The 22,101-nt window shown below is 50.9% G+C and overlaps 9 protein-coding genes across 9 annotated transcripts; 4 read left to right on the top strand and 5 right to left on the bottom strand.

Moving 5' to 3' along the window:
* Positions 1 to 182: 182 nt before the first annotated feature.
* On the bottom strand, positions 183 to 3,040 carry dapB (dipeptidyl aminopeptidase dapB; the record flags this gene model as incomplete). The annotated part of the gene is made up of 3 exons (XM_056708406.1): positions 183 to 262; positions 336 to 605; positions 679 to 3,040. The coding sequence occupies 3 exons, from the start codon at positions 3,038 to 3,040 to the stop codon at positions 183 to 185; spliced, it is 2,712 nt and encodes a 903-aa protein (XP_056572708.1).
* A 955-nt stretch (positions 3,041 to 3,995) lies between these two features.
* On the bottom strand, positions 3,996 to 5,928 carry N7489_002650 (chaperonin-containing T-complex subunit CCT4; the record flags this gene model as incomplete). Its single annotated transcript, XM_056708405.1, has 7 exons — positions 3,996 to 4,850; positions 4,908 to 5,480; positions 5,535 to 5,564; positions 5,617 to 5,646; positions 5,703 to 5,725; positions 5,776 to 5,827; positions 5,881 to 5,928. 7 exons carry the CDS (start codon positions 5,926 to 5,928, stop codon positions 3,996 to 3,998), a joined length of 1,611 nt encoding a protein of 536 aa, XP_056572707.1.
* Positions 5,929 to 6,253: 325 nt separating this feature from the next.
* rpt1 (proteasome regulatory particle base subunit RPT1) lies at positions 6,254 to 7,758 on the top strand (the record flags this gene model as incomplete). The annotated part of the gene is made up of 4 exons (XM_056708404.1): positions 6,254 to 6,348; positions 6,421 to 6,535; positions 6,595 to 6,824; positions 6,879 to 7,758. The coding sequence occupies 4 exons, from the start codon at positions 6,254 to 6,256 to the stop codon at positions 7,756 to 7,758; spliced, it is 1,320 nt and encodes a 439-aa protein (XP_056572706.1).
* A 689-nt stretch (positions 7,759 to 8,447) lies between these two features.
* On the top strand, positions 8,448 to 10,688 carry N7489_002648 (uncharacterized protein; the record flags this gene model as incomplete). The annotated part of the gene is made up of 6 exons (XM_056708403.1): positions 8,448 to 8,489; positions 8,561 to 8,615; positions 8,678 to 8,751; positions 8,809 to 8,972; positions 9,025 to 10,413; positions 10,469 to 10,688. 6 exons carry the CDS (start codon positions 8,448 to 8,450, stop codon positions 10,686 to 10,688), a joined length of 1,944 nt encoding a protein of 647 aa, XP_056572705.1.
* A 970-nt stretch (positions 10,689 to 11,658) lies between these two features.
* Positions 11,659 to 13,335, top strand: N7489_002647 (uncharacterized protein; the record flags this gene model as incomplete). The annotated part of the gene is made up of 1 exon (XM_056708402.1): positions 11,659 to 13,335. One exon carries the CDS (start codon positions 11,659 to 11,661, stop codon positions 13,333 to 13,335), a length of 1,677 nt encoding a protein of 558 aa, XP_056572704.1.
* A 255-nt stretch (positions 13,336 to 13,590) lies between these two features.
* On the bottom strand, positions 13,591 to 15,116 carry N7489_002646 (argininosuccinate lyase ARG4; the record flags this gene model as incomplete). The annotated part of the gene is made up of 3 exons (XM_056708401.1): positions 15,052 to 15,116; positions 14,147 to 14,992; positions 13,591 to 14,099 (listed from the first exon to the last, which is right to left on the bottom strand). The coding sequence occupies exons 1-3, from the start codon at positions 15,104 to 15,106 to the stop codon at positions 13,591 to 13,593; spliced, it is 1,410 nt and encodes a 469-aa protein (XP_056572703.1). The 5' UTR covers positions 15,107 to 15,116.
* A 715-nt stretch (positions 15,117 to 15,831) lies between these two features.
* N7489_002645 (Acyl-CoA N-acyltransferase) lies at positions 15,832 to 17,157 on the bottom strand (the record flags this gene model as incomplete). Its single annotated transcript, XM_056708400.1, has 1 exon — positions 15,832 to 17,157. The coding sequence occupies one exon, from the start codon at positions 17,155 to 17,157 to the stop codon at positions 15,832 to 15,834; it is 1,326 nt and encodes a 441-aa protein (XP_056572702.1).
* A 692-nt stretch (positions 17,158 to 17,849) lies between these two features.
* On the bottom strand, positions 17,850 to 18,669 carry N7489_002644 (uncharacterized protein; the record flags this gene model as incomplete). The annotated part of the gene is made up of 2 exons (XM_056708399.1): positions 17,850 to 18,420; positions 18,557 to 18,669. The coding sequence occupies 2 exons, from the start codon at positions 18,667 to 18,669 to the stop codon at positions 17,850 to 17,852; spliced, it is 684 nt and encodes a 227-aa protein (XP_056572701.1).
* Positions 18,670 to 20,066: 1,397 nt separating this feature from the next.
* On the top strand, positions 20,067 to 20,475 carry N7489_002643 (uncharacterized protein; the record flags this gene model as incomplete). The annotated part of the gene is made up of 3 exons (XM_056708398.1): positions 20,067 to 20,096; positions 20,152 to 20,362; positions 20,444 to 20,475. The coding sequence occupies 3 exons, from the start codon at positions 20,067 to 20,069 to the stop codon at positions 20,473 to 20,475; spliced, it is 273 nt and encodes a 90-aa protein (XP_056572700.1).
* Positions 20,476 to 22,101: the final 1,626 nt, after the last annotated feature.

Raw genomic sequence — 22,101 nt, 5'->3', positions numbered from 1 at the left:
TATATTCCTAGTTTCCATCATGATAATACATTAGATCGTAATATGCATCCATTGTTCCTTAACGCTATATGTATATCTAGCAGAATATAATCTACCCAAACCCGGTGTAGATGATCCCGAAACAAATGCATTTACCCCGAAAAATCAAAAGGACCACAAGATGAACGGCGCGAGATCCTACATCACGTCGACTCTTGTGGTTTCGGATTGGCGGTCCGATGCCATTCACCATTGAACGCATTAATGAGCCAGCTCGAAAGACCTTGATTCAGTTAGTCATGTCCTTTGCAACCCTGTGAGGCCATAAAATGGAAACACATCGGGAAGTAACTTACGTTCATAAACAAGCGCATGTGCCATGTGGAATTGTATACTATGGTCCGAGTCAGGGAAGACCTGCATGTCGTAGTTGTCGATATTCTTTAGATCCAGCTTATCAATCAAGACAAGAGTATTTTGGAGGTGAACATTGTCGTCGGCAACACCGTGCATGATCAGGAACCGAACACTGTGGCCTAGGGCCATGACATCATCGATGGAGGCATTTGCATAGCCTGAAGGGTTGTGCTCGGGGGTGTGCATATAACGTTCTGTATAGATAGAGTCTATGCGAAAGTAGAAGGTTAGTATGTGCATGTGGGAACACAAACAGAAGAGTAGTAATTTCAATGAGCTTACCATAGAACCTCCAATCGGTGACCGGTGCCACAGCCATGCCGTATTGGAATGTCTCGCCCGCATCTTGTTCAAGGACCTTCAGGGTCATGTAGCCACCATAGCTCCAGCCCCAAACTGCCATGCGGCTTTCATCCACGTAACTCTTGCTAGCCCAGATCTTGGCTGTCTCAATCTGGTCGATGGCTTCATAATGGCCGATATTACCACGGACAACGCACCGGGCTTCTCTCCCAATGAAACCTGTTCCTCGACCATCCACAGTGACAACAATATAACCCAGGCTGGAGGCGACATATGTCTGGAAGTCGATCGTGAACTTACGGTCGACCGTTTGTGATCCTGGTCCACCATATAGGAAGAAAAGCACGGGGTATTTCTTTTCAGGGTTGAAGTTGGGAGGGCGGCGCTCCAGAACTTGGAGCGTGTAACCATCAATGGTTACATTGCTGTACACCTCCGTTGGGATGGCGGACTCCTCGACCATCTTAGCGAGTTCAACATTCTCCTCGATGAGATTTATGAAGTCAATTTCGTCACCTTGGGTGTTAATCACGGCCTGCCACGGCACTGCTGGGCCTTTATAACTGAGTAAACCATAGCCGGCTCCATGGGAAAATGAAACATCGAAAAAGCCGGGTGCAGATGTATCTGTCAGAGGTCGAAGATCGGATCCATCCAGTTTGACCGAGTATACGTGACGCTGAGTTGGAGCCTCCTTCGTGGCAACAAAGTATACCAGGCCCTTCTTCAAGTCAACAGCAGACGGTGCGTTGACCACTTCCCAATTGCCCTTGGTCAACATCACCGGTTCTGGGTTATCGAAAGGTGTGAAATAAGCCAAGTGATCATAGCCTTCATAGATAACGGTGTCAACATAGCCATCGTGTGGACGACCATTTTTGGGGTCAGCGGGAATAACCCGAGTCGACTGTGTAGGTTCAACCCAGCCACCGTCCAGAGCTGCGATATCATCTGACCGCACCAGTTTGCCAGTTCGGGCCTTTGTGTCCATCACGAAAATCTTCACAACATCGCTCTCGCGATTGGTCTCTCGAATCAAGACTTTGCCTTCAGACGCCCAGACAACCTCGATGATAATTCTTTCATCGTCAACAAAGTCCTCTGGCATCTCAAATGAGAAGACTTCGTTCTTCTCAACATCATAGAACTGTAAGTTGACGATTGGATTCGGGCTGCCAGGTTTCGGGTATTTGATCTGCCTGACTTCGGGGTAATTTTCAAGTCCAGGCGGTGGCTGTTTGCCTGATGGCCGTGAAAGGAAGTACTGAATAGGATATTCAGGAACGGCTGTCTCGTTTGTTCGAAGGAATGCGACGAACTTCCCATCGTCAGACCACCAGGTGCCGGTGTTGCCTGAAAAGACTTCTTCCTCGTACACCCAGTCCGGGACACCATAGAAGAGGTTCTCATCGCCATCCTTGGTGATGGGGGTGACTTCCAAGGAGGTCAGCTTACGCAAATATAAGTTGTTCTCGCGAACAAACACAACCGCATCAGAGGTTGGCGACCAAGCTGCAAGCTGTACACGTCCACTCAGATTCCCAGGATCTAGAGGCTCGGCCTTCTGTGTCGCCACATCCAAAATCCAATATTTCCCAAAATACGAGTGTCTCCAGTTGGACTGGATGTCAGTCATGACCAAGACCTTGTTCATATCAGGACTCGGCCATGTCTTGGCTGATAGCATGGCCTCTCCATCAAACCAAATGTACCCTTTCTTCATCAACACTCTAGTTTCAAGGTTATCGACGCCATCCTCGCTACTGCGAATGTCCTTCACCCGCAAGAAGGCGTCCTGTTTCTCGCCCTGCTCAACCAAAAGACCATCCTCGCCGTCCGGGCCTGCAACCCAGGAGATCGCATGGGATTTCGGAGACCAGGTACCACTCAAGACTTGCTCGAGTGTGACTGGTTTACCGTGGCTCGTACCACCGGTGACCGGGCCTGGTTCATGAATCTCCACGGTTGAGGCAGATGAGAGGGCCGCGGTATCGGGTCGTTTCTGCGTGAGGAACAGCACGAAGGAAAGCACCCAGCCACCCACGCAGAGCAACACCAGTAACCAGACGATCTTGCGCAGGCGACTGGACGAGCCTGTCTTCGTCCCGCTTGATATGAGAGGCTCGTCTAAGCCAGTTTCCCCTCCGTCTTCGACGTCCCGGTATCTGTCCCCATCTCCTCCCTCCGTCGGCATCGTGTTGCCTCCCTTGTGGTTCTTCATGAATGATTCGGAGGCGATCGACAGGCCCGAGTCGGTGGATGTTTGTGAGGCGAGGGATTCCGACCGTTGTCGAGTCAACGGTACGGACTCTGAGTTCCCGTCATCTTCGAACTTCCCCATGGTGGTTGGCGATCGGAGTTCACAGGCGGAGCTGACGTCCCGATCGTCACGCTATCTCTTATCGCCAGCAATTCGAGGCGCGTAAACGCCAGCAATCACTGTTTTAATGACAGTAGGTATGTATATAAATATTTATATTCGTCGAATTACTGGGACAATATATGAAAAGCAGAGATTACTTCGAGAGCTTCCAATGTCGAGAGATGTTGTGAAACGGGCCGAGGCCATCTCTTGGCGCGGACAAAGAGTTATTCACGGTCTTTAGCTCGAAATATCCTTATTCAGTTCCATTTTGGGCTCCAGTATCGATGGTTTATGGTTTTCTTGCAGATTGGTCTTGTTGCTGATGTGTATATTCTTTATGGTATCATTGGCTGTTCATCGTGGCAATTGGTCCTCAAAGGGTTGCTATATATATTCTATCGGAATAGTCCATAAGCCAAACTATGCGCATATCTAAGATGCACAAGTGCCTGGCTACAACAGTGTCGTGATTCCTGCTCATGTGTACGACTTGGCCGTGTTTGAATCATTGAGTAGGTCATCAGAGGCTGATCTCTTTGTTAGAACGCTCCCCGGAGGGATGAAGTCTATACGGTGTGGCATGACATCGATAGACAGAAGCTTCTAATGAATACAATAACATAGGAGATACACGAGGGATGCATATAGTATGCTTTATGAAGACGTTGAACACCTTCGACGTTACTTCCAAAATGAAATGGCCCCAATTTCAAAACTGCCATGTTAACATCACGCCTAGCCTATCTATACCCCAGCGATCTTCGCTGACAGAATTTGGGATAGTATTGCAGGGAGCTCTGTTTACACATTGCACAGGAATTGTTACAGAACTGAGTGTGATTCTATGCAGGAACGGGATATTTTTTTTAATTACTCGTCGCGACTAGATCGCTTTCCATCATACAGCTCAGTTAGCGGCCGCCGAGGGCGTTTACCGCGACAGAGCAATGTCATCAATTCTCATGATCATCTTCACAGTCTCCGCAGCCAGCTCAATCGCGCTAGTGCTGACCAACAGGGGCTGGAGAATGTTCTCCTCTGTGATATCATCCTTCACACCACCGCTGCGAATGCTGACACCAGCATTGTGCTGGCCCTGAGCGTGGCGGTGGCGCAGTTCAGTCACAACCTTGATGGAGTTGAGACCGGCGTTCTCAGCCAGAGTAGTAGGGATGACCTCCATGGCGTCGGCGAAGGCCTTGAAGCAGATAGCCTCAGTGCCAGTCAGCTCACGAGCACGCATGGCGAGTGTGTGGGCCACTTCAACCTCGGGAGCACCACCACCTGCGATCATGGCACGCTTCTTGACGAGGCAGCGAATGACACACAGGGCGTCATGCAAAGATCGCTCGGCTTCATCCAAAATCAAGCTGTTGGCACCGCGGGCGACAATTGAGACGGTCTGGTTGTAAGCGGCAAGAGGAGCCTTGATACCGGTGATCTTGACGTAACGAGCACCGGAGGCCTGGACTTCCTCGACGAGGTCAGCGGTGCCGAGCTTGTCCTCGGTGAAGGAGTCGACATTAGCGACGGGCTTGCAGCCGAGACTCTTGCACAGGAACTCGACCTCATCACGCTCAATATCCTTGATGGCGAGAATCTTGAGACGGGAAAGGAAGTGCAGGGAAAGTTCGTTCACGGCGTCACGGAGGATGGACTTCTGAATCAAAAGGACGTTGCACTTGGTCTTCTGGATCTTCTTGACCATGTTGAGCATGTATTGGCGCTCCTCCTTCAGGATCTTATCCATCTGACGGTAGTCGTTCACCACGATTTGGTTCTCCATCTAAAATCTGATTATCAGTCTTGTTCCAGTAACAGTTCGAGGCGCAAATAAACATACGTCTGGCTTGGGCGGGCTCAGTTGGAACTGAATCAGACCTATCCGCGCCTTCTCGATTCTTGTGGGGCCACCACTGCTCTTAATCACGGGCTGGTTGAGAACCACGCCATCAACCATCTCGCTGTCCTCGATTGTGCCGCCAACCTTCTTCACGATACGGATGTCCCGCAAGTCCACATTCTCTGCGGTCTTCGGATCACAGACCTTTAGCACAGAGTCCACGGCCATCGGGCCCAGAAGTCCGGAGTGCTGGGACACGATCTTGGACGAAAGCGAAGTAGAAGCAGCTTGGAGGAGGGTGGAGCGGTCGGAAAGGTTGATAGGACGGGACATGTTGTGGAGGATCTCGACGGAAGCAGCGGCGGCTCTCTGGAAAGACTCGGAGATGACAGTGGGGTGAAGGCCCTTGGCTAGCAACCTTTCAGCAGCGCCGAGCAGACTGCCAGCAATGACAACCACTGATGTCGTTCCATCACCAGCTTCGACATCCTGTGCCGCACTCAGGTCGACGAGCATACGGGCAGCGGGGTGCATCACGCTCATATCCTTCAACATGGTGTTTCCATCGTTGGTCTGCGGGGGTCAGTTGGGGCTTTCGATATGTTCGAATGGGTTTGGGCTGCGTACAATGATGGTCTGTCCCTTGGGCGTTTGGATCTGAAGAGGCATTAGCATATTGATAGAACGAGAACCCGAAATGCGTACTCACCATCTTGTCCATACCCCTGGGTCCCAACGACTATATTCCCGTTAGCCCCTCATCTATGTATCTGCAGATCGTTTGAGCAAGCATACTGTTCGAATGGCATCGGAGACAGCTATGGCATCGTTAGCATGGGCGCCACTAACATCATGAGAATATACATACCCCGAGCAGCGAGAATGTTGGAGGCCCGCACGGCCATCGGCTTCTCCTTGTCCTGCATGCAATCAGAAATCAGTAGCCCACACAGATCATTTCGAGGCTTCGCACCTTGAAGGAGTTGTTGCCGGCGGCTCCTTGTGCTACTGCGGCGGCCATTTTGAAAATCGATATTCAAAATTAACCTTAAAAAATGAGTGAAAGGAGATAGTTGAGTTGTTGTGGTGGAGGACACACAGGAAATTCTGCGAGGTTCTGGGGCGGTGATGAAGCTTGGCACCTGATTAGTGAGGCTAGCTCGACCACCGCAGCTCTGCTACATCACCGTCCTTTGCTCTCCCAATACCCAACCTATCTATCATTTTTCAACTTGCCGCCGCTCTTAGATCCCGTCGAATTTGTTCCATCCGCATATACATCTTCAATTTTATTGTTTCCTTGGACCCGTCCTTAGCTCGGCCTTTGGCTGTCAACACCTTTCATCATGCCTAGCGCCACGGGTCAGAACTGGGAAAAGTTCCAGAAGAACTATGCCGACGATGAGGAACCAGAAAAGAAGATTACACCCCTTACAGACGCGTGAGTCCTCGACCTGTGTCGATTCAATCCACACAAAGCGCGATGACAATGATTGACAGAAGCCCATCACAGTGATATTGCAGTACTCAAGACTTACGGCGCCGCACCTTATGCGAATGCGCTGAAGAAGCTCGAGAAGGATATCAAGGACAAACAGAACAGCGTCAATGAGAAGATCGGCGTTAAGGTGATAACTTGTCCAGCTCTTTCGGCCCCTTGGAACAACTGGAGCTTACGTCCTACCAGGAATCCGACACCGGTCTTGCGCCTCCACACCTTTGGGATGTTGCCGCCGATCGACAACGCATGGCAGAGGAGCAGCCGCTACAGGTCGCGAGGTGCACAAAGATTATCCAGGATGAGAAGGACTCAGACAAGAGCAAATATGTGATCAACGTCAAGCAAATTGCCAAGTTCGTTGTCAACCTCGGAGAGCGCGTTAGCCCGACAGATATCGAGGAAGGCATGAGAGTTGGGTAAGTTATCAAGTGGATTATGTGTCATTTCTAGGTACTGACTAGGCTTCGCAGCGTCGACCGTAATAAGTACCAGATCATGCTGCCCTTGCCGCCAAAGATCGACCCCAGCGTGACAATGATGACTGTCGAGGATAAGCCCGATGTGACCTACGGCGATGTCGGCGGATCCAAAGAACAGATCGAGAAACTACGAGAAGTGGTTGAGATGCCCTTGCTATCGCCAGAACGTTTCGTGAACCTCGGTATCGACCCACCCAAGGGTGCTCTGCTCTATGGACCCCCGGGAACTGGAAAGACCCTTTGCGCCCGTGCAGTCGCCAACCGAACGGATGCTACCTTCATTCGTGTCATTGGTAGTGAACTGGTGCAGAAGTACGTTGGTGAGGGTGCTCGGATGGTCCGCGAACTTTTCGAGATGGCCCGTACCAAGAAGGCATGCATCATTTTCTTCGACGAAATCGATGCCGTTGGTGGTGCCCGTTTCGACGACGGTGCTGGTGGAGACAACGAGGTGCAGCGAACCATGCTGGAACTGATCACACAGCTGGATGGATTCGACTCCCGTGGTAACATCAAGGTCATGTTCGCTACCAACCGTCCATCTACACTTGACCCAGCCCTTATGCGTCCCGGTCGTATCGATCGTAAAATCGAATTCTCGCTGCCTGATGTCGACGGCCGTGCCAACATTCTCCGAATCCATGCCAAGAGCATGTCGGTCGAGCGAGACATCCGTTGGGAGTTGATCTCGCGATTGTGCCCCAATGCTACAGGTGCCGAACTTCGCAGTGTTGCGACTGAGGCGGGTATGTTTGCTATTCGGGCTCGCCGTAAGGTGGCCACTGAGAAGGACTTCTTGGCCTCTGTTGAGAAGGTGATTAAGGGCAACCTCAAGTTCAACTCGACGGCGACATATATGCAGTACAACTAGAGTTTCTTACTTACTTGCATGATGGATGGGTGTACGATCACTATTGTCTTGTTACGTGGGAGTTTCTTCCTGGTCAATGCGATATAATTTCAACCAAATTCCCTCTGACTACTAATGTAGTACGATGTAGTCCCTTTACTTTCCTGATTGGTGAGAGCAGGATACAGATGGTCACGTGAAGTCACTTGACCATCTCGATCTAGATGCGCACTGCCACTGTAGTGTGTGACATCTAGTTAGCAATTGTAATCATTCTACTAGGAAAAGCGGGACTAGAATCAGAAAGTACAGCACGATATAGCTTCAAGACCCCATAATTGTTCTTAGCGGCTCTCTTCTCTCACCTTAACGCTCTACCGTATCCTTCCGGTATCCTGTGCTGGCCGGCAAAACGAATCGTGGACACGTGCCATCTGGCCAATCACGGGCGGCCGGCTGCCCGAGGTTGATTTTCATTGAGCAGCTGCTGATTGGCTGGTTCGGCCCCGGTCCTCCCCGTCGGCAACTGCGAGCATGATTATGTCAGCGTGAAACCGCCAACCGTAACCCGATTCCAGATGAAAGTGTTGCTCTGGAAGGAGTTCGCTATTCCACAATCTCCCCTCTTTGCTAAGCCCGTCACCGACCCTCGGTGTTCTGTGATTATTTTGGTTCACTAGGGAAACTCAATTCTCTTTTGATCCGCCACCATGAGCTCCATGAGCCTGCGGAGCCTAGCTCCTGCATCCAAGGTGAGCATCCATGCAACGATTTTCGGCTCATTCGCAACGCCCGCGACATACTCACCCGCCCGTTTCTCTAGGTTTCCCGTGTTTTGCGGGACCAGAGACGTCTTTTCTCTTCTTCAAGGCCCGCAGGTACGCATTGGACTGCTCGAATCCCCAACCCACGAACGCACCACTAACCACTACTGCGCCAGCCCGGATATGGTCCAACCAGCCTTTGCGCGCCAAGGAGTCCAATGGCTACCTGACCGACAAGTACCCTATCATTGTAAGACAATACCACTATCCGGATGGACAGGAGGTTGATTGTGTCTAACTTGTGCAGGATCACGAGTACGATGCCCTCGTTGTCGGTGCCGGTGGTGCCGGTCTGCGCGCTGCTTTCGGTCTGGCCGAGGCTGGATTCAAGACTGCTTGTGTCTCCAAGCTGTTCCCCACAAGAAGTCACACTGTCGCTGCTCAGGGTGGTATCAACGCTGCCCTTGGAAAGTAGGTTTCCACCAGGACGGAATTTGGCGAATCGAGTCTAACTGAATTTTAGCATGCACGAGGATGACTGGAGATGGCACATGTACGATACCGTGAAGGGTTCTGATTGGCTTGGTGACCAAGATGCCATTCACTACATGACCCGCGAGGCTCCGGCCAGTGTTCGCGAGCTTGAGGGTTACGGTTGCCCCTTCTCGCGTACCGAGGATGGACGTATTTACCAGCGTGCTTTCGGTGGTCAGTCCAAGGATTACGGCAAGGGTGGTCAGGCTTACCGCTGCGCCGCCGCCGCCGACCGTACTGGTCACGCCCTTCTGCACACTCTCTACGGACAGTCACTCCGCCACAACACCAACTACTTCATCGAATACTTCGCCCTCGACTTGCTGATGGAGGGTGGTGAGTGCCGTGGTGTCATTGCCTACAACCAGGAGGATGGTACTCTGCACCGCTTCAAGGCCCACCACACTGTCCTTGCCACCGGTGGTTACGGACGTGCCTACTTCTCCTGTACCTCCGCTCACACTTGCACCGGTGACGGTATGGCTATGGTTGCTCGTGCTGGTCTCCCTAACCAGGATCTTGAATTCGTCCAGTTCCACCCTACTGGTATCTACGGTGCCGGTTGCCTGATTACCGAGGGCTCCCGTGGTGAGGGTGGTTACCTGCTCAACTCCGAGGGTGAGCGTTTCATGGAGCGTTACGCTCCTACCGCCAAGGACCTTGCCTCCCGTGACGTTGTTTCCCGCTCCATGACTCTGGAGATCCGTGAGGGCCGTGGTGTCGGCCCTGAGAAGGATCACATCTACCTCCAGCTTAGCCACTTGCCCGCTGAGCTCCTGCACGAGCGTCTGCCCGGTATCTCCGAGACTGCCTCCATTTTCTCCGGTGTTGATGTCACCAAGCAGCCCATCCCTGTCCTGCCCACCGTCCACTACAACATGGGCGGTATCCCCACCAAGTACACTGGTGAGGTTCTGGATGTGGATGAGAACGGCCAGGAGAAGGTTGTTCCCGGTCTGTACGCCTGCGGTGAGGCCGCATGTGTGTCTGTCCACGGTGCTAACCGCCTGGGTGCCAACTCCCTGCTTGATTTGATTGTCTTCGGCCGTGCTGTGTCTCACCGTGTCCGTGACATTGCCACCCCTGGCAAGCCCCACAAGGAGCTTTCTTCCGATGCTGGTGCTCAGTCCATCAAGGACCTCGACTTCGCCCGTACCGCCGATGGCCCTAAGTCGACTTTCGAAGTCCGCAACGCTATGCAGAGGACTATGCAGAGCGATGTCAGCGTCTTCCGTACCCAAGAGAGCTTGGATGAGGGTGTCGACAAGGTCAACAAGGTCGATCAGTTGTACTCCCAGGTCGGCACCAAGGACCGCAGCATGATCTGGAACTCCGACTTGGTGGAGACCCTTGAGCTCCGCAACTTGCTGACTTGCGCGTAAGTAACCCCGAGTAAACTGACTTAGAATTACTTGCTAACATACATCTCACAGTACCCAAACCGCTGCTTCCGCTGCCGCTCGTAAGGAGTCTCGTGGTGCTCACGCCCGCGAGGACTACCCCGACCGTGACGACGAGAAGTGGATGAAGCACACTCTCTCCTGGCAGAAGAAGCCCCACGGCGAGGTCAAGCTGGGCTACCGTGCCGTTGAGGCTAACACCTTGGATGCTGAGGAGTGCAAGCCGGTCCCTCCTTTCAAGCGTACCTACTAAGCTCGCCATTTTGGAACCGACCCGCAGAGAATACGGAGGATACCACGGAGTTGTTTCGGATGGACCCTATGGACGCCCTCTCCCGGCCTCGTGGTTTTGAGGTGGAACTAGGGTTTGTGGCGTCACGAGGCCCGGTTCCAAGGGGAACCTTTGAAGGGAAACCATCTATGAAAAAGACCATTTTTTTTGTTGACTGTGTTACTTACATCCTGTATAGCCATATTTTTTTCCTTTATCTTAACAGGCGAAGAGTTGGTGTGCTGAGTGCTTTTCTCCTCAGTTTGTCTCATATCATTGGATTTATTACTTCTTAATGTTCTTTTTGTGCCCCACGATAGGTCCTTATATTGTAGGTTTTGGTTTTTCTTCTTGTCCCATATCGAAAATACCTTTCTTTGTCTGATTTGGCCAAAATCTTGGGATTCCCCGGGGTTCGACCCCCTGGCCTGTCAACAAAGAAACCAACCACTAACCCCTTCGAGTCTCATGTCGAGCCTTGGTTGAGTTACGACTGATTCCTTGCTAACTGGTCAGGTTCTGCGATCGTTTATCACTGCATTATCCAAGCCAACTATGCTTTGTCAAAGAGCCGAGTCTACTCACACGAGCTAAAGAGAAACTAACCCGGCGCAGGTGAAGCCTATTGATGACAGACACACCAGTATCTATAATTGGCATGTCATTGCCACCCCGCAGCAGCAACAAAGGAACCCCTTCTTAGTTTCTTTCAGGGACAGGTTTATGATTTCCATTCGGAGGTTAATAACGCCTCTTGCAAGAATATCTGTCGGGCATGGCCCATTCGACTCCTGCTGTCATTCCTGCTGGCAGGTCCTCAATCGTGGAAAGGACGACATCTCTCGCTTCTAGTCGTTTACGCTTGTGCTACCTAGCATAGCTGCTGTGTATTGGGCTTTGATCGAGTTGTCTTCGGATTCGGTGAATGAGACTTGATCTTTAGGTGTTCGAGATGGTCTCTCTCGCCCTCGAGTCTCCTGTCCCTCGAGAGCTTAATACTTGCACTGGAACCAAGCAGTGGTATGTCTGCACGGCAGGCGACTTTCGGGGTTGCTGCTCAAGTGATCCATGTACGACGGGGATTTGTCCGGACGATGGCGACGACACACTCTCGTTGACTACGGCTGGGGTCATTGATTTGTTGCCAAGCGTGACGCCGAGGACCACTACCGCTTCATCTACCTCGGCTTTATCGGAGTCAACTACCTTGTCAACGGATGCGTCTTCGACAGCCTCCATTACTTCAACAACAACAACATCAGCAGGTTCGGATACACCCAGTGCCTCAGAGACACCCCCAGTTTCGGAGCTACTCACATCCCCAGTGGCACTCACGATTTCACAAGTTTCTACAAGTTCTGACATATCCACAACTACAGAAACTACGGGTGTTACTGCGTTGTCCTCGGTTCTGGCCACTAGCGCATCTCCGTCCAGCACCCCATCCGACAAGCCAAGCGCCGCATCCTCAAACAAGGGTGCAATCATCGGCGGTGTTGTTGGAGGTGTTGCAGTTTTGGTCATATGTGCCATCCTGCTCTTCTTTTGCTGTCGCCGCAAGAGAAAATATGGAAAGCGAGAGAAGGGGCCAACTCTCGCCTCATGGTACAAACATGGATTTGCGCGGAAAGATCGAGCAACTGCATCCGAAATGAAAGGGCCCCTATCGCCATCAGATAGTGAAGCAAATAGTGAGCAAACACATCCCACACCTAACTGGCCATTGAGGCAACATAACATTTCACTGATATCAGACATTGCATTGGCAATAGACTCATCGAGCGCCGGCTCCCCGTTCACCACGGATACCACACGGGGAAACATAATTCTCACCCCAGACCTAGCATTGGGTTCATCAACAAGCCTAATCGCACACTCTCCCCACAAAACGCCCCCAGTCCCGCCAGCCCAGCCGCACTCAAACGAGCTCGTTGCTTCAGTCCCTCCCCGCCAAGGATTTACCCCAGAGCTACCAGACACAGGCTTCCATCGCCTGCGCGCCGAACTAGCCTCCCACTCTCAAAGCGAGCTGATCAACGTACCCATAGAGCAACGCCAGCGACAGCAGAATCACATCAGGTCAAGGACTGGTCCGCGGGCTTGGGAATCGCCTTCTTTGACATCTATACCTAGTTCGCGTGCAAGCCCAGCAAGAGGAAACAACAGCGGCGGCCACAGCCACAGCAATAGCAACGGCGGTAGTCCGGGGAGAAACCAGGGTGGACGGGTCGTCACTGCCGACGGGGTTGTCCTAGGTGCGAATCTGGATCGATATTCTAATGGCATGGCAATTGGAGAGTCTCTAGCCGAGGGGGAAAGGGGTAGGAGTACCGAGCGTGTTGAGACAGATCATGTTATGAGTTTTATGCAGTATGGCGGGAGGCTGGAGGATCGGGGCCTAAGGAACGGGCTTGGAATTGCAAGTGGTCATACTTCCAATCCCCGGGCACGTGAGAATACTGTGTCCAGGTCGAGGCCTAGACCTGCGCAGCGGAGTTTGGAAGATGAGATTGCGGCTGCGGAGGGTGATGTCGATGTCCCGCCTGCTTATGAGGCGGAAGAGGTTGTCTCTGGGCACGACATTAAGTCTCCGTCTGGAAGGATTGGTATGAGCCCGAGAGGGGCTTGAACAATTGGTTTTGGCTTTGGTTTTGATTTTTTGATTTCTGACAGTAATGCTGGGTCATTGCTATGTTAGGGCTGCAGTCTGATGAGATTTGAATGTCAGTCCGATAGGTATGTTATATGACCCCCTTTATTAGCAACACATAATTTGACACTTATTTGTCTTGGAAGATAACTAAACAAGTCAATTCATATATTCATTTTTCTCTAACCGAAAGCCTAAAATTTGTTTTCTGTCATATATCGTATCCAAAAGATTTTACAGTAAATTCTTCAGCACGGAAGTCTGCTCGAGGACTGCACGCTTGCTAGTACCGCCAATGGCATCCTTCAGCTCGACGGCACGCTCGTAATCAAGGCAGGCCTGGACATCAGCGTCGAAACGGGAGTCGACTTCCTGGAGCTGCTTCAGAGAGAGCGTGTCCATGGGGACATTGGTGTTCTCGGCCAGAGCAACGACACGGCCGGAGATGCGGTGGCCCTCACGGAAAGGAACGCCCTTGCGGACAAGGTAGTCGGCAATTTCGGTAGCTAGCATCTCGGGAGCCAGGGCGGCGATCATCTTTTCGGGGATGACGGTGAGAGTAGAGAGCACACCGGTTGCAATCTGGATGCTGTCGCTGACAGTCTTGACGTGGTCGAGCATGGGCTCAACACTCTCCTGCAGATCCTTGTTGTAGGTAGTGGGCAGGCCCTTGATTGTGCACATCAAGCCGGCCATCTGACCGAAGGCACGGCCAGCCTTGCCACGGAGCAGCTCCAGGCTGTCTAAATTGTGGAACTCGTATTAGTATGTTGTTTCACATTACACGAACGGAATTCAAACTTGCCTGCGTTCTTCTTCTGGGGCATGAGCGAGGATCCAGTGGAGTAAGCATCCGACAGACGGACAAAGCCGAACTCCAGACTGCTGTAGATGATCAGATCCTCGGCCCAGCGGGAGATCTTGAGCATGAACGAGCTGCCCCACTGCATGGTTTCCATAGCGAAATCGCGGTCCGCAACAGCGTTCATGGAGTTGTACAGCAAGCCATCGAAGCCAAGCTCCTTGGCCATAGCCTCACGATCGATGTTAAAGCAGTTACCGGCAAGGGCACCGGTACCGAGGGGGCTCTTGTTGACGCGACGGATAACCTCACGCAGACGCTCCAGCTCGCTGGCGAAGGCAGTGGCATGCGACAGGATCCAGTGTGACCAGCGGACGGGCTGGGCCTTCTGCAGGTGGGTGTAGCCGGGCATTAGATAGGCGATATCGTTCTCAGCGCGGGCAATGGAGACCTTAATCAGATCGGAGAGGTGGCTCTCGATCAAACGGAGCTCATCGCGGAGCCACAGGCGCATATCCGTGGCGATCTGCTCGTTACGCGAGCGACCGGTGTGTAGCTTGCCGCCAATTTCCTTGCCGATGATCTCGCCTAGACGACGCTCGTTCGCGGTGTGGATGTCCTCGTCGTTCTCCTTGGCCACGAAAGTGTTTGTTTGCCATTCCTGGGCGATCTGCTTGAAACCACGCTCGATCTCGGCGAACTCTTGCGGTGTGAGGATACCAGACTTGGTGTTGGCGCGGGCGAAGGCAATTGAGCCGGCAATATCCTGCTTCCAGAAGACACGGTCGTATGGGAGCGACATGTTGTACTGCACCATGAGGGGGTCAAGGCCCTCTATTTTTCGCATGAGTCAGTGGGTTCTTTTGGTGGGATGGAGGGGTTGTGTTACTCACGGGTGAAGCGGCCTCCCCAGAGCATGTTCTCAGCGACGCCTTTAGGGTTACTCATTTTGAAGGAAGGCAATTGGTCTATGACTTGGAAATGAGAAGGAAACAGAGAAGTTGGAAGTCAAGTTCCCCCTGCTCGTGGAATGGCGATTATACGCTAAACTCAATTGGGTAATATCTGGGGACAGACTATGAGTCAACTTTTTGACATGTCCCAACACCCCCGGGGCCGCTTTCTTATGACATTCAACCAGAATAAAAATTTCTGTTGTCGTATGGAGCCTGAACAGTATGCTGTATGACATGTATATATACATTTACACTCTCTAGGATATAGCGCTCGTGTTTTGTTCTTTGTTCACGGTGCCAATATCAGATGAACACGCTGCATTGCTAAAAGCATATATTCGGAGATTCTCTACAGCAAAAGGGAACTTGAGCTCACGGCCGTCGACTGACTTTGAAGAAAATATCATCACGGCCGTATATGGCTTTCAATGAGTCCGGTTATTTCATGTCCATTGCCAGGATATTCGCTTAGGGCTTTTCAAACTTGCATGGACTCTACAAAATATTAGAGTCAATCTACATATAGATAAATATTAGGGAACCTTGGAATGAAATATCGTTTACTCATTGTCACCTACTGTGAAATGATCGAATATCTCAGCAATAACAGTGAAGATACACAAGTATATAGCCACATAAGCCATTTCTCGTCGTATATCCATGAATATATATTCAGCTTACACAGAAAAGCCCGGGGAGACCTCGCGAGGAGAACTTTTAATCAAGCAGCTCAATGACAGTCCAGGTAACAGTTGTCAAAACCTGACCCCCAATCTTTTCCATGACCCTCCGACTAGCATTATTATACCCAGCCACCTCAGCATGCGCCCAAGCGCCAACACGCTCTCGAGTCTGACTATCCTCAGAGTTGACACTTCCAGCCCCAAAAACACCATCTACCGACATGCCACGACGCATAATAGCCTTAGACAATGGAACCGCAAGCCCACGACCCCGATGCTCCGGCTCAACATGCAACGTCGCCAGCGCTCCATCCACACCCAAGAATCCCCAAGCAATAGGCATTTCATCAGCATCGCTGGACCCGGAATCAGAATAAACTGCCACACCGGGCATTGTAGATAGCTGCGTCCTTGGCCTGGGGATATGTGTCCGACTCTGCACCAGATCCAGATGCTTACTCAGAACACCCTCCCTCCCCTCTCGGTCATGGAACCTATATCCGGCTGGGAGAGACAGATCGGCGAACGGCAGATCTGCAGATCTCCCAGACGCTTCGTCGGGGCTGAAGTCAAATCTCCGGAAGAAATACTTGTAATAAGGGGGATCGTCGAAGCGATGGACCCGGATATTGGGTATTGGGTCAGATTGAGTGTAATAGCCAGATCGCTGCAGGAGCGAGAATAGACCTGTATGAAGGCTGCCGATGAGGAAGGCCTGTGGATCCGGCTCGGGGATTAGGGGAACACTACTAGTATTATTGGGATTGGTGTTGTTTGTGGTCCCCGAGGACATCGACACGGAAGTATTTCCAGCTTCTGCGGATGTGGCTTTCGCTGCCTGCGCCAAGTATGACAGGTAGGGTGGTAGTAGATTGACCTTGACATATGACAGCAGGGCCAATAACTGCGAGCGGGCCAGGGCTAAAACGGATGGGCTGGCGGAAAAGGTGGAAACAATGGGCTTGTTGGTGTTGATGACAGGGTCGTCATCATCATTATCATTGGTATTGTTTCTGTTATTATTGGATCGCGTTGAGTCCACATTTAATATCTCCGGTGCAGCGGTCTTGGTATCGCTGACAGTGACGATCGGCGGAATTGACGTGTGCTCCGCTTCGAGGCTGGAGTAGATGAGCATCTGTGTTGTGCGGCCGCCAAAGAGATCCACCCGCGCAGCCAGCCACGGTTGTCCAGGCTCAGGGGTTGAGCCAGGCGGGAAGTTCGCTAGTATGTAAGCGGTCTCATACGGATATGCAATCCCGTGTTGAATTCGGCGGAGAAGAGTTGTGGAATACGGCAGTTCAGAGATGAGTGCCGGTATTATTGTGGCTGCATCGTGTTCGTAGATACATATGGCCATTACCGATGAATGCGCCAAGTTCCCGAGTACCTGGATTCAGGGGTGTGGATTTCCACACGGGTTGATCAGGGGGATCGCAAATCGCAAACTTGCAGAGACTATTGATCTTCAATTTGACAAAGTGACAGGTTGACGTGACGGGTGAGTAAGAGACTTGTGGATCCCTCCAGGGCTACTCCGTTCAACACGGCTAAATTGTGCCTACGGAGAACTCCGTAGGTGTTGACATAATGTTTGATTTAAAACCACAGACCTCAGGACTCCGTCGGAGTACGGATACGAATTATTAGTATCGAATCTCTACCTCCCCAGGTGGGTAAATTAAGTATTTGTCACGTCTGTGCCTGTGGCGGTGCGACACTATTGATTCGGAACCTCTGTCAAACAAACCTGCACATGCCCACAGGCGCTAAAAAGGTGCTAAAAAGGTGCTAAAAGGTGCTAAAAGAATCAAATTTCTCTTGAACTTTATTTTTTGACGTGCCTATCATGATCCTGCATTGCGACTGGGAAAATAGTTCCTATGTACTCCGTATGGCACAGATGAAAAAAAGAAAAGACCGCCTTTGTCATTATACTCCACTGTGATATGAGTCCCATCACAAGCACTAGATAATTTTTGAGGGGAACGAAACATATGAAAAATAAAAAGAGAAAAAAAAAGAAAATTCGTGCCTCATCATCACAGCATCCTACCAGGGACTGCGTGCGCCGACCATCCAATCCTCCATTGCCAGCCATTCACTCCACCGCGCCTCGGCCACTCGAATCTCATCCTCCGAGGGGTCACGTAGAGGCCTCAAAAAGGGAGTCTCTTCATCTGGAGAAATATCGTAGGCAGCCTTGGTAGATGCCCACCCGCTGCTCTTGGCGGTAAACAGGTAGTTCACCCGTTCTTGCTTGTAGATACAACCCACGCCAGCCTCCCAGTCACCACCGAAGAAGCCTTGCATGACAGTCGGTGAGTCTTGCGCTGTGACAATCAACCGCCTAATATACGGCCGCAGTGAAACAAATGACGACGGTGTGGATCCAGGTACTGGAGCGCTAGACTCAGAAGGTCGCTGGCAGGGTAGTCGAATATTGATGAACGCGGCGATGGACTGCACTTGGGGAGTGTGCTGGCTATAGTCGACGAAGTGTTGAAGACAATTCTTATAGTGTGGGAACCAGCCTGTGGGGTCCACGCGACCAAACTCGGCGTCGTTCATTACCGATTGAGCTTCTGGGTTGGTCATTCCCTCCGCATTGGAGCGATTGCGCCTATCGAAGATGCTTTCAGCGTCTCGTTCGATGGATCCTGGAAAAAGGGCCAAAGGTCTCAGAATATGGGTTCATTGCGCAAGTGCGACAGACAGGACCGGGGGCGAGGGGGGTGTGAGGAAAGAAAGAAACTCACTTTGAGCGGGTTGTTCGCGAGAATAAGGATCGCGCATATCCATTCGCTGGGAGTTTTCCCAGCACTCTCTTCCAGAACCCTGCATGCTCAGTGACATGTTCGACAGTCGACATGTGTTGTTGATAGGTATGTATGTAAAGGAAGAAGATCTCAAACTGGGGGTGGGTTTAGACTTGAGTTGGAATAGTCTGTGATTCTGGGGGAGGCCAATGCCTTATAGCTCCGCGACCCAGCGCGGACGGGGAAGACCGAGCCATCAAGGGTTCCAAAAATCGATAAGTTGTGAAGATCAAGGGCGGACTAGTTCGGGTTCCGGAGGTGAAAACAGGGTGGGGTGCATATGGGAAGCTATCGAAGAAAATCAAGCTTGAGCCACAGATAATGTCACTAGCCACTCACTAGCCACCCTGAGCCACGGTTCACTCCACTGAGCCACGGTTCGAGCCACACGGTGAGCCACAATTAGCCACGGTGAGACCGAAATGTGGCTTGTGCACTTTTCCTCAAATAGCAAGGGGTGTGTGGCTGTGTCCAGACCCGACAATGGAATTGTCCACTAGTCTCTATCAGGCAGTCCCAATGGTCGATCTAGTTCTCTTACGGCGTAGTCTATCAATAGTTCAATACATTTGTGGCTAGTCTCTCGCACTATCTCTTGCCCTAGATCACCCTGAAATGATTTGGAAGCCCTATGACTAGTGGAAGATCAGTAATCTCAATCTTTGCCATGCATCTTTAGTGTTTACTCTTGCAACATATTCGCTTAGGGGCAGTCTCTTGTCTTGACCTGTGCGACATGGATGTCACTCGAAGGTCCACTTCTCCCCCAAAATAATTAAACATCGTGGTAGTTCTTGGCGCGAAGACGTAGGATCCCGGATCTGTTCGGCGGTGGATCTCATATCACATTTCGTGACCTGCGAGTAGTTCTGTTCCTCTCCCCCCCCACCTCTGTACCACATGTTCTTCCAAGCAAAAATAAGAATAAAATGAAAACGTGGACAGAAGGAAAAAGAATAACATGCAAGGGGTGGAAAGGAGAACGAGATGACATGGTTCGTGGTATCTGCAGGGATGATCCAACTTCAACCTGCATCCTCGTATCGACAGACTTTCCCATATCGGGGACTCCGACAGATCGGCCCTGACGCTCGGACATCCCCATCTCATCCAATGACGACGGTCTATTTACGTTCATCGAGTGCCTAAACACCCGACTTCCTGGGTGGAACAAATCCAATCTATGAAAAAAAAAATCGAACTAGGCTACTAGATGCAGATCTGCTTGACGTCTAATCTCCCCCGCTTCCAAATACTGCGGCTGAAGCCTTCCAAGTCTTTAAATGCAGGCCGATTCGCTTCTGGACAAACCTGCATCTCAACAAGCTCAGCAGATTTGACTACTTTCAAAGTCTCGATCTAATCGTCATCTTGCATTTGAAACTTTATGCGAACAAGAACACCACTATAACACTTCAACACCGCAACATCTCAACAACCACCACCCACCATGAGTTACAAAACCAACTATGAACTCTACGTGAGTAACATCCATGCTTTAATTTTGCCAGTCAATCTAACTTGTCTTTTTCCAGTCTCGAGGAAGCATCGACAGCAGACGGTCACCTCCCCCGCCAGATGAGCTTCTCTCACCACTAGCAACACTGTACCCGCATGTCGCGGCCCTGCAGCCACAGTACAATCCCAGCAACTGCACCTTCACCGGTTACCGCGACACGGGATATTGGGCTGCGGCCTACACAACGCAGCCTATTGATGATTCATCGTCTATGCGTCGCATCAATGGTAAGTTTAGTCATTCTTCTTATCCGCTCGCTTTAGCTCTAACATTGCCCTAGATGGTCGACCATGTCGATTTGTTTCTAGACTACGCCGACTCCTCAGCCGAGACGATTTAGGATATCGTCGAGGATCTCGCGCAACTGCATGAACTGCATGAACTGCATCTCTCTCTTTCATCCGCCTTTTCGTTCGTGATTTACCTGAACATACAAGCGACCAGCGATTCATTTCTCAACATCTCATCATCGTCTTATATGACGTTGTTCTTTCTCGACCTTCAGCACCAAGGCCCTAGCAGGCTCGACTTTGCATCCTTTTTTTCTTTTGTTTGATCTTGATTCTCAGTCTTACAAGCGTATCCTTTTCCCTCTGGACTATTGGGCAAGCGACATTACAGCGAGGAGTTTTTCAGCACATATTGGCAAGCATAAATTGGGGGTTACATGTTTTCTATTCTTGTTACTTATTTGGCAGCATATATTTCGTCTCAATGTATATAAAGGCAGATTTGCGTACAGATATCAGACAAAGGACCAACGACAGTCCATCTTTTACCGAGAATATCCACTTCCAACTCCCTTTGAGAAAATCCCTAAGTTGTACGGAGTACTCCAAACAATTCCAAATAATATCGGCTAGGGTTGTTTTGTTGATAACGCACGTTTCTGCAAGTCCGCACCCATTCTCCACCATCAGGCAATTACCAGGTAACCGGGGCCCAGTGTCCCATCCAAGGTTGCCCATTTGCCCATGTCCCTTGCCCACATGTGCAGGGGAAGATAAGCCACATGCCTTGGAAGCAAGGCATATCTGAATCAATGACATCATGACTAAGATTTCTGCTTTTTCTGGAACCATGGGTAGCCTCATGGCTCAATCCCAATCCCACGGTAGCACCCGTGACCCCTGCGATCCCGGGGAAAAGGAACAGGATCAATGCACATGTCCTCCGTAGGATACCCATCGAGGACACCGCCACATCAAATCCCGATCACTTGCGTCAGGTCCCATTCGCCGATCATCTCAACATTATCGCAGCAATGATCGGCGAGCTCCACACGCCTATGGAGTTCTAGCCACCGCAATTATAATCACAATACCAGAGCTGGAGCCTTGGAACCCTGCCAGAGTGTTATTGTGAATTATATTCGCGATAAATGGCAATACATCGCACGGATGGACAGATATTGTATTTCCAATATTGCAATGGTTTAATGTTTAAGCACGAGATGCTTTGTTCCTGCAGAAGCATGCAACACAAGGTTTCAGGGGTGACACAACCTATGCACGTACTCACGGGATTTGAACCTTCTTTACTCCGAACTATCTACTCCGTACAGAGTCCACTGCCAGGTTGGGATATTCCCATGACCGAGCGTTTTAATCTGAGGGCCGACCCGTGACGATCATGTGGTTGCCCTGTGATCCCGCAGTATTTGAAATATGCATCTAAAGGCTGCGCTTGGGGCGGTTTTTAGGTAACATGGTCTTCGGATATGCGGGGTTTGGATGCAACGTTGTGAATTTGGTAGCTTTCTTCCATGTTTACTTTTTGCTTGTTCCTGACTATATTGACGCTAGGTATGGAAGGATCATTGCATTGCGTCAGGGCGAGAGTGAATACGGCTGACAGTATATGCTTTTCGCTTGAAGGAATTAAATGAGAAATATGCTAGGATAAAGGCCATAGAAGCTACGCATTATTGAAGCCCATAAAGAAGGGGTTCATATTGGTAGTCTCA

Source organism: Penicillium chrysogenum, assembly GCF_028827035.1.
Source record: "Penicillium chrysogenum strain IBT 35668 chromosome Unknown utg000001l_segment0_segment0, whole genome shotgun sequence".
Lineage (NCBI taxonomy): Eukaryota > Fungi > Ascomycota > Eurotiomycetes > Eurotiales > Aspergillaceae > Penicillium > Penicillium chrysogenum.
Note: the sequence above shows the minus strand (reverse complement) of the source record. Positions and strands in the feature narration are given on the sequence as shown.